Source organism: Chenopodium quinoa, unplaced genomic scaffold (genome assembly GCF_001683475.1).
Source record: "Chenopodium quinoa cultivar QQ74 unplaced genomic scaffold, ASM168347v1, whole genome shotgun sequence".
In the NCBI taxonomy this organism is placed as follows: Eukaryota; Viridiplantae; Streptophyta; class Magnoliopsida; order Caryophyllales; family Amaranthaceae; genus Chenopodium; species Chenopodium quinoa.
Genome location: NW_018744955.1, coordinates 84750 through 94944, shown reverse-complemented (window position 1 = coordinate 94944; position 10195 = coordinate 84750). Strand labels below are relative to the sequence as shown.

The following is a 10195-nucleotide window of genomic DNA, read 5'->3' as shown; positions in this document are numbered from 1 at the left end:
CATCAATAAACATTAATTCATTATATATATTTCCACAAAGTTAGACTTATAATACGTATTCATCAATTACTCACCAGTTGAATAACTCACTAAAATTCATAACTTGCTCAATATTTACCTTAACAAATTTGTCCAAAACAAAATGAACATGAACATTCTAAATCCTTGCATTGTAAAATCAAAACACAGAATAAATTATTTCTCTAGATAAAACTCTAAACTATAAACCTTAAAATATATATACTAGTAGATATAATAAAATTAAAAAAAAAAATTATAAAAATAAAAATAACCTTGAAAAAATGACAAAGTCTCCTAATAATTACCATCTTTAAAATCAAGGAAAAATTGGGCGCAACAACACTAACTATGACAAAGGTGCGTGTAGCAACGCAACCTTTCGAGGGTGCACTGAAATCTAAACATCACAAACTATGCACTTGGGTGCACATAACAACATAAATGACATTGGCAAAATTTAGATTTCTTATTATATATTATGAAAGAGAAATCTTAAATATTTTTAATGCCTTTTTGTTTAAATATATTTTTGTTTCATTTTTTTTTTTTTTGAAACCATTTTTGTTTCATTCCATTCTACTTAATTTTCCATCTCATGTAATTAAGTAACCACTAAATTGAATTATTTCAAAAAAAAAAAAAAAATCGCCATTATTTTCTATCATTTGTTTCTTCAATTACTTTTTTCAACATCTCATGTGATGATTGACTTAGTTTCTCTTCCATTACAATTAATTTTTTCCCTTTGAATTATTCTAGCTCTCTCAACCTCCACAATTGTACATCAAAAACAAGAAAATCAATTTGGCATATCCTAAAATCCAATTCTAATTTTATGTTTTGAATTAAGTATTTAAAATCATTTTGTGGGGTTTGGTATTAGAAAGTTACCTATGTATCCTGAAATCTTATAGAATAAAGGTATTCAAATGATTTTTTTTTTTTATTTATCAATTTAGTATTTAACTAAGTGGAAAAGGAAAGGAAACTAAGTCAATCATGTGAGATCGATATTAGGAAAAAGTAATTGGAGATGCAAACAAAGGAAAATAATAGCACAACTTTTTTATTTTTTTTTGAAGGAATCCGCTTAATAAAATGGTGGAGGTTAAGAAATGCTTAAATGAAAAAAATAGATAGAAAGTAAGGCTAATTTAATCACGCATGATGGGAAATCATATAAGTTTAAATAATGTTTTAACAATCATATAAATAATTAATATTCCACTTTTTTCCATGGAACCTTAGTTTATTAGAGTCATTTTTGCTAATATGTGCACCCAATTACATAGTTTGTGATGTATGCCGCACCCTTAAAAAGTTGTGCTGCTGCACGCACCTTTATCATAGTTGAATTGGTGTTGTTGCGGCCAATTTTTTCTAAAATCAATCAATTTAATCTATCATCATTCGAAGTAGCATTCTTAGGTTAAAGATAGGATTGTGCAATGTAACCATCAGCACCTTTAGGAAAAAACCCACCAACTTTCTTCGGATCACCACTTCCATACACAATGTTTAATACTTCTATTGGACTTCTAGGGTACCCCAAAGAGTTCTCATCCCCTACAAGTATATTTCCCTTAATCTTGCCTTCTGCACCGTCTTTCTGGTCCACGAATATGCCTTCATCCCTTGAGCCTAGGTCACTCCCTAGCTTGTTCCTTAGTTTTGAAAGTCGGTTCGTGAACTCTTGCACAGTTATTTTGTAAGGTACCACCCTTTGTAATCGTCGTTGGTAGAGCAATGATCGGATCACTGCGTCTTGGCCTGATTTCACTGCTAGCAATCCTGCTACTAGCTGGTTTTATGGGAAGGGGAAGAAAATATGGGAGGTCAAAATATGAAGTAGTACGTAATTAAGAACACATACAATTTTAAAGTACGCAATATGAAGTAATCTAGTATGTATTGCTTGGATCACTAACACATTAGAAGTGACATTTTATATTAGTTCGTCTTAGAATGATAGACCACTTTCTCTAATTAATTTTGAACTTTTATAGTATATATTACCTTTAATATGACCCTTGTAATTCAAACTCCAAAAAAATATTTATAAGACAAAGATTGGGTGAATGCTCAATAGTCAATAGGTAGGCAAAACAAACACTATCGAGTTGTGAAGTTGCTTATGGGAGGTCGAAGAAAATATGCATGGAGGGGGAACAAAATATGGGAGTCAAAATATGAAGTAACATGTAATTAAGATTTAAGAACACATACAATTAAGTATGTAATATGAAGTAATCTAGTACGTATTCCTTAGATCACTAACATATTATATTAGTTCATCTTAAAATAATAGACCACTTTCTCTAATTAATTTTGGACTTTTATCGTGTACATATATTTCCTTTTATATGACCCTTGTAAGATAAAGATTGTGAATGTTCAACAGTCAACAAGCAATATAAACACTATCAAGTCATGAAGTTGTTTATACACATATTAGAGGTAAACTACGTTTACAATCTTACACTTTTAACATGATTGTCGTATACATAATTTAAAATATAAAGCATGTATCGTACGTGCAATTAGCTAGACGTGATAGTTAATTATTAAATAGAATAAATAGACTAACAAATCAAAATAAGGCCAAAAATTAAGTAGTGAAGAAGGAAAACATATAAAAGTACTAGCTACTACATACTTTTCTGGATTCAACGGAAAGAAGCTTGGGAATAGTGCCCACGTAACCAGTAAGACCAACGTAGGGAATCAAATAAGAGGCAAGAAGGTAATTTATTGAATTTCTATAAGGGTCAAATGGTGGAAAGAGTGGGTGTTCAAATGCTGAGTTCACCACTTCACTAAATTGTGCACTACTTAGATTCAATGTTGGTCTTGGAAATCCCTTCACCACTTCCTTGATTGCTCTACACACAAATAAATCATCACCTTTAGCAAAAAGGGACTATATAAAGTGAAATTAACAATTTGAACCTAATTGATCTTTTATGGTCTTCTTAAAACGAATAATCTTAACTTTCGATCAATTGAACAACATCCTATGCATGTTTATAGTCCATTTTGTTTAAAAGTCTATGTTGGATGGTTACTTAGCTCTCTAGTTAGTTGAGGTCAGTGAAGTATGGTTTGTGGAATTGATTATGCATGTACGTACAAAATTTCAATATTAACATGAAATCGATAAATTTTACTGATCATTTTTTTTAATGAATATAAATTTTGCTGATCATGAATATATGATAAGTTTTGTAATTATTTTTATTCTAAATAATAATAATATTAATTACAATGAAACTAACCTTAAATGACCAACTTCTTGGAGGGCAAATTGGGCGATAACATCATTAGTGAAAGGGTCAAGAAAGGCTTTTCTAACTCCAATTGGAGGAGGACCTCCCTCCGCAAGTTCAGGGGCAATTGTGTCTAATCCCCTTCCAATAGAACCCCATAAGAAAAACTCAACTTCTAAGTATTCCAAATTCAATGGGAACTCCAAATAATTTGTATCCCATGTTGGGATATTGGATTGTACCGATTTTCTTTGGTGTTCAACAATTTTTGATGAACTACTAACACCTTTCGATAAGCATAATACATTAATTAAAATAAGAAAAGGTATAACTATCAACTTTAAGGTGAAAGGCAATGCCATTTTTTTAAGGTTAATTAAATACAATTTTAATTAATTTAACCTAAGCTCCCTCTAAAATAAGTTCTAAGGTAATGTAATGTGTTATAGTTGATGAGAAATGAGAATAATGGGACCTATATTTATATATACATGGGAACAAAATCCTCTAACGTAAGCAATTGTACGTGTAAAAATTGTAGGATTTGAGGTTGTTACATTTATGCTTAGTCAAGATCCTAAGTTTATGCCTCTTGGATTATATCTTGGATTATACGAAATACTTCATATTAATTTACGACTATTTTTGGTCATACTTTTAGATTTATTGCGTTTAGGCATGTATATAGGTAGTGTAGTTCCCTAAAAGAAAAAGAAAAAAAAAAAAAAGAAGAAGATAGTGTAGTTTGTAGTTGCCATTTATTTTGGCAAAATCTGATCTCAATTTGTTGGGTCTAATTTATTATTATATGGATGTTTGTCTTCCATTTATGACGGTGAGATTTTAAAATAATAATTCCCCCAATCTATTATGAGTAGTTTAATTTGCTACGATAAATATTACCATGATAATAGTATTAAGACATACGTAACTTTATATTTGTAACAAAAGTTTGATCTTGTTGATACGAAAGTACTATAAACTATCAAAATATATATCATATATGATTTCGCATGTAACAAACATTTGGTTAGAGATGAAATTATCAATTAAAGGTAACTTTTATCTTGTATGTTACGAAAGTACTATAAAGTATTAAAACGTAACTTTTTATATATAACCAAAACTTGATTAGAAATTATATTGGGTAATTCCAACCTTGTCTTCTTGTTATGAGGTATATATAGGTTATAGGCAAGTACTTATCCAATCATATGTGAATAATAACATAATAATACTGGTGAACCTAAGAACTTTTTTTTTAGTATGAAAACTCGAGAAGTGATAAGCTTGGGGCTTTTTTCAGTTCGAGTAGTAGAGGCATGTTGTGATTTAATTTACTGATCTAAGCTGAACTGAACTGATTGGAGTTGAACTGAACTGAACTGAAATGAATATTTTATAAGAGAAGGAAATTAGAAACTGAACTGAACTGATGGAACTGATCTGAAACGATGGAGCTGAACTGAACTGAAATTAAGTTGAAGAGAACATGCCCGTAGTTTGAAATTTTGAATAGCTTAAGTATATTTAATTTGTGAAATGATTAAATTATTACTAATTAATGAGGGCATGAGGGTTTATGGAAAATAATAGATGCATGCAAACATGGAGATTAAAAAGGAATATAATTAAGAATTATTAGTACTAATAGCATATTAAAATCAACCAGCATGCAATTTTTATAATAAAATTTTGAACTTACTAAGGCGGCTAACAATGGAACATCATGCGCGCCATAGTTAGCCATGTTGGGATTGAATGTTCTCTAATGATATAAATATAAATAAAAGTATATTTATTAATATGGAGTATTTTATTATCACTGTTTTTTCTTATATCATCTTCTTCGTCCCTTCTTCTTCCTTCTTTTCCCATCTAGGCATCCACCTTCACCTTCTTCTCTCCTCTTTCTATTCGCCTTCATCTTCATCATCCTTACTCACCTCACCTTCCATCAAAAATACCATTTTCACCATTTCCAACGACACCGACACTTCCATCTTCTTCTTCTCCATCACCATTTTCGGCGACTTCGCCCCCAAATTAAACGAAAATTCTAAGAAAAAGGGAAAAATAAAGGACATGGTCAATCCTAGAGGATAGAGGTGTTGTGTTCCTCCAATGAAACAGACTTTAAGCTTCTGAAATCACTATTGAAGCTTCTAAAATCACCCAAATTCTCTTTTAAATCCCCACCCTCCTTATTAAGACCTTAGTGTCATTATTCACAAAGTTAACTTCTGTTATCGCTTTCGTTAAAATAATAATAATAATAATAATAACAATAATAATAATAATAATAATAATAAAAGCGACTTTTGTCATCACTGAAAATTACAATCTTGCCCCCACTTTATGAAAATTACAATCTTGCCCCCACTTTATGAAAATTACAATCTTGCCCCCACTCACTGAAAATAACAAAAACATGAAATTACCTCCACTTAGGTAAAGTGAATTTTATTTTATTTTATTTTTTTGGTGCAAATGAGGGGCAAAGCCCCGAGGAAACAAACTAAAATAAAAGAATTACGGGGGAACAAAACGTGATAAAGTCACACCTACGACATCATCATGTAAAATTCTCCCTAAAGCTAAAGGGGGGTTGAATCAACTCTATGTTGTTGTTCTGGGACACTCCTTGATTGGCTAGCAAATCAGCTGCTCTGTTAGCTTCTCGGTAAATATGATGAACTTCGAATTGCCAGTTAGTTTCTTCTAAAATCTTCTTGCACCTTGCAATGCTATGAACTGCTTCACCTACATAAGGATTTGCATTCTTTAATGTTAACACTAAAGCTTGGCTGTCAAGTTGAATTTGCAGTTTGCTTGGGCCCATTCTAGCTGCCAACTATAGCCCATACTCTAGAGCCTTTACCTCAGCCAACTTGAATAAAGTGAATTTTATTCAAGTTTGGTTTACTATGTTCTACAATTATACATTCCTTCATTCTTTGTTAGGAAAATTTGCAAATTGCAGCCATTTAAAGTTCGTATTTTGCAAATTGCAGCCATTTAATTTTTTTTTTCGCAAATTGCAGCCCAAAAGTTCGTATAAATTGTAAATTGCAACCCGATTCAATTTTTTCATCGGTTTACATGTTGAAAAATCTTTAGTTAAGGTTGTAGGGGTCATTTTAGTACTTAGGGACCTGAATTGAGCTCGGAATTAGCAAAAAAATAACGTAAGTGTCTCATATTTACAGTTTCCCACAAATCGATACATTTTTGTTACGCAAAACGAGATATTTGCGTTATTTTTTTGCTAATTCCGAGCTCAATACGGACCCTTAAGGCCTAAAATGACCCCTAAAACCTTAATGAAAGATTTTTCAACTTGTAAGCCGATGAAAATGTTAAATCGGGCTGCAATTTACAATTTATATGAACTTTTAGGCTGTAATTTGCAAAATACGAACTTTAAATGGTTGCAATTTGCAAATTTTCCTCTTTGTTAATTGCAAAGTTGAAGTCCACGCTCTCCAGTCCCCAGCAATTGAAAACCCAACACAGCCAGCTTCCCATTCCAGGTAACAATTTCTCAGTTTTCAGAACTCCCCATTTTCTGGCCAAGTGTGTTAATTTCTGCTTAATATTTGTTCCCAATTCGAGTTTTTGATTATAAACATGTATATGAAAGATGGGTGCTCCTTATTATTGAAAATTCAAAAACCCTCAATTCCATTTCTTCTTAACAAAAGAAATCCAATTCCTGATCCTAAACCTTACCTTGAAACCAACAAAAACAATTTCAATGAATATACAGTAGTTAAGAATTTGAGAAAAGAATATGATATTAGCTTAGCTTTGAGCTATTTTAAGCATATTTCCAATTCAAATTCTTTCAAACACACCCCTGAAACTTATAGAATCATGGTTCAAAAGCTTGGGAAACATGGGGATTTAGATGGGGTTCAGTATTTGTTGCAACAGATGAAATTAGAGGGTGTTAATTGTTCTGAGGAGTTGTTTATTGATTTGATTAGTTATTATAAGGATATGGGTTTAGCTGAGCAGGCCTTGAAAATGTTTTATAGGATTCGAGATTTAGATTGTAAGCCGACGGTTAAGATTTATAATCATTTGTTGGATGCTTTGCTTGCTGAGAATAGGTTTAAGATGATTAATCCCCTGTATAGTAATATGAAGAAAGATGGGGTTGAACCTAATGTGTTTACTTATAATGTGCTTTTGAAAGCATTGTGTAAAAATGGTCATGTAGATGGTGCACGTAAACTCCTTAAGGAAATGTCTAATAAGGGTTGTGCCCCCGATGATGTGAGCTATACAACAATTGTATCATCCCTTTGTAAGGGTGGGAAGGTCCAGGAAGCTAAGGAAATTGCTGAGTCTTTTGGTGCGGTTGTACCGGTTTATAATGCTTTGATTAGTGGGTATTGTCGAGATTGCAACTTTGTGGAGGCATTTGCTTTGTTGAATGAAATGGCTGAAAAAAGTGTTGATGCGAATGAGATAACATATACAATAGTAATTAATGCTCTATGTGATGCTGGGATGGTTGAGTTGTCTATGGCTATTTTAGGGAAGATGTTTTTCAGAGGATGTGAACCAAATATTTATACATTTTCTTCATTAATCAAGGGTTTTGTCTCTAGAGGTAGACTGAATGAAGGGTGTGATGTGTGGAATCGGATGGTAAGGGTGGGAGTTATGCCCAATACAGTTGCTTATAACACTTTGATACACGGTCTTTGCTCAAATAGTTCCATGGCTGAAGCCGTAGCACTTCTCCATGAAATGGAAAAAAGACATCGTATACCAAATGTGACAACCTACAGTACCCTTATAGATGGTTTCGCAAAGTCCAAGGATTTGATAGGTGCATCTGAAATATGGAATCGGATGATAAGAAGTGGTTGTCAACCCAATGTTGTCGCATATACATGCATGGTGGATGCCCTTTGTCGAGTTGAAATGTTTGATCAGGCTCAAGATCTCATTGAGTGTATGATGCAGGAAAAGTGCACCCCTAATACTTTAACATTTGACACATTTATAACAGGACTATGCCATGGTGGACGAGTTGATTGGGCTTTAAAGGTTTTTACTTCAATGGGAAGGTATGGTTGTTTACCTGACACAACTACATTCAATGAGCTTTTGGATGGCCTTTTTAAATCAAACTGTTTGGAAGAGGCTTTTGGGCTATTTAGGGAGATGGAAAAACTGGAGATCAAGTGGAATCTAACAACTTGCAATACGACTATACATGGTCTTTGTCAACTGGGTAGGTTTAAAGAAGCGCTGGTGGTGGTAGGAAGAATGTTGAGAAAGGGAAATAAACCTGACAAAATTACTTTCAACACCCTAATTAATGCCTACTGTCAGCATGGTGACATCAACAGAGCCATTCAACTAATGGATGTAATGAAGGCAGGAGAATGGCGCCCAGACTTGGTTTCTTATACTTGTCTTGTATGTGGCTATTGTAAATGGAATGATACAGATAATGCTACAGTTTTGCTTCAAAGGGTGATGGATGAAGGATTTGCTCCAAATATTGCCTCATGGGAGGATTTAGTTCGAACATTATTCAGCAAATATGACATTTTCTACCAAGAATCAATAAATAAACTGGATATGGTAGCAGGACTTTCACACAGAAGTTCTGTGCACTAATTCCTTCTGTGCTAAGGTATATTGGGTTGAGGATCACTACCTTGGCTTTTTTACTATGACAATGGGAAAATATTCTAGCAACCTAATCCTTTTAGGGAATGATATACATCCTATAGCTCTAAGTTTGTAACAGAGTTTTTAGTTTTTGTGTACATAGAAAATGCCCTACTGTACTGTGATAATCTTGCAGCCCTTTCCTCTCAAAACAAATTACATACATTCTGTGGAAATTAAGACTGTCAAGGGATGACTCTTAGAGTTAATCTTGCCATCTGAACCAAATCCCGGGTATTGCTGTTGGTTCTAGCTGGTGCATTCAGATAATTTGGAGCAGCTTAGAAGGTAGGGTATGTTTCTAGTCTCTCTCATTAATGTTACTATGAGAAAGAGGATCTCAGCAAATGTCTGATACTCTTTTGTTCTTTCAGAAATATCATGTGAAGAGAAACAACAGCTGTCCGCAATTTTAAATACTGAAGATTGAAACATGACTGTCCATTACAACTTACAGCCTTACAGGGTATGAATTGTTATCCTAGAAGCATTAATTTCTATTAAATCTTGTCTACCTAAATATGAGCTATCCTTAGTGAGTTGGATAACTAATACAAGTGCTTGTTTTCTGGAATTTTATTTTTAAAGCACTCCGTAGGACATATTTTCATTTAGAGTACACTGGTCAAAGTTTTGATATTCATAATTAGACAGGTGAATTATTGTGTCATTTTTGCTGGAAATTTGTGATCTACTGCTGTTAAGCTAAGGAAGTCTTATGGAGGCTGTGCAGTTTGTATGATCAGTTACCTTACATAATTTCTTCATATGCAAACCTATGCTGCGTTATAATATGCATGAAATCGTCTTCTTTTATGAGCTCATCCTCCAAGAGCCAATAATACATGGTTTAGAAGGCATGATAGTGGGGCATTGACTATGCATGCTAAGGCTTCTTAGTTGTGTTCAATTTCAGGCAAACCTATGCTGCTTTATAATATTTTAAACTAGGTTCAGAAAGTTAAGTAGCTTTCTTAATTATTGGTTGAGTGTTATCTCTCCAGGGATCAAGCATTGGTATCTAGAGCTTTGAACTGTATTTTCCAGGAAGTACTTTTATAAAAGCAAGCATACATCTATGTAGGTTTGATCTGTCACAAAGCGAGTGTTATTTAGGGTTTGATCTGTCACAAAGCGAGTGTTATTTAGGGTTTGATCTGTCACACTCGCTCATAAAAGCATGCATACATCTATGTAGTTTTGATCTGTCA

The 10195-nt window shown here is 33.1% G+C and overlaps 2 protein-coding genes across 3 annotated transcripts; one reads left to right on the top strand and one right to left on the bottom strand.

The window, feature by feature from the left end:
- Nucleotides 1–1203: 1203 nt before the first annotated feature.
- Nucleotides 1204–3761, bottom strand: LOC110706311 (desiccation-related protein PCC13-62-like). Its single transcript, XM_021884209.1, has 3 exons — nucleotides 3297–3761; nucleotides 2678–2903; nucleotides 1204–1822 (listed from the first exon to the last, which is right to left on the bottom strand). Exons 1-3 carry the CDS (start codon nucleotides 3647–3649, stop codon nucleotides 1451–1453), a joined length of 951 nt encoding a protein of 316 aa, XP_021739901.1. The 5' UTR covers nucleotides 3650–3761; the 3' UTR covers nucleotides 1204–1450.
- A 3000-nt stretch (nucleotides 3762–6761) lies between these two features.
- On the top strand, nucleotides 6762–9654 carry LOC110706310 (pentatricopeptide repeat-containing protein At3g48810-like). Of its 2 annotated transcripts, none has more exons than XM_021884207.1 (2): nucleotides 6762–9272; nucleotides 9359–9654. In XM_021884207.1, exon 1 carries the CDS (start codon nucleotides 6918–6920, stop codon nucleotides 8928–8930), a length of 2013 nt encoding a protein of 670 aa, XP_021739899.1. In that variant the 5' UTR covers nucleotides 6762–6917; the 3' UTR covers nucleotides 8931–9272; nucleotides 9359–9654. The 2 variants fall into 2 exon arrangements, with proteins under 2 accessions (XP_021739899.1, XP_021739900.1); XM_021884208.1 differs by having other exon boundaries at nucleotides 6762–9277.
- Nucleotides 9655–10195: the final 541 nt, after the last annotated feature.

What these genes read in the sequence shown, in the direction of transcription:
- LOC110706311 (XM_021884209.1), bottom strand. Translation starts at nt 3,649, where the DNA reads ATGGCATTGCCTTTCACCTTAAAGTTGATAGTTATACCTTTTCTTATT. An exon ending in CAAGAAGTTGGTCATTTAAG is followed by an intron (nt 2,904 to 3,296) that starts GTTAGTTTCATT and finishes ATTTGTGTGTAG; the next exon opens with AGCAATCAAGGAAGTGGTGA. An exon ending in TTTCCGTTGAATCCAGAAAA is followed by an intron (nt 1,823 to 2,677) that starts GTATGTAGTAGC and finishes CCATAAAACCAG; the next exon opens with CTAGTAGCAGGATTGCTAGC.
- LOC110706310 (XM_021884207.1), top strand. Translation starts at nt 6,918, where the DNA reads ATGTATATGAAAGATGGGTGCTCCTTATTATTGAAAATTCAAAAACCC.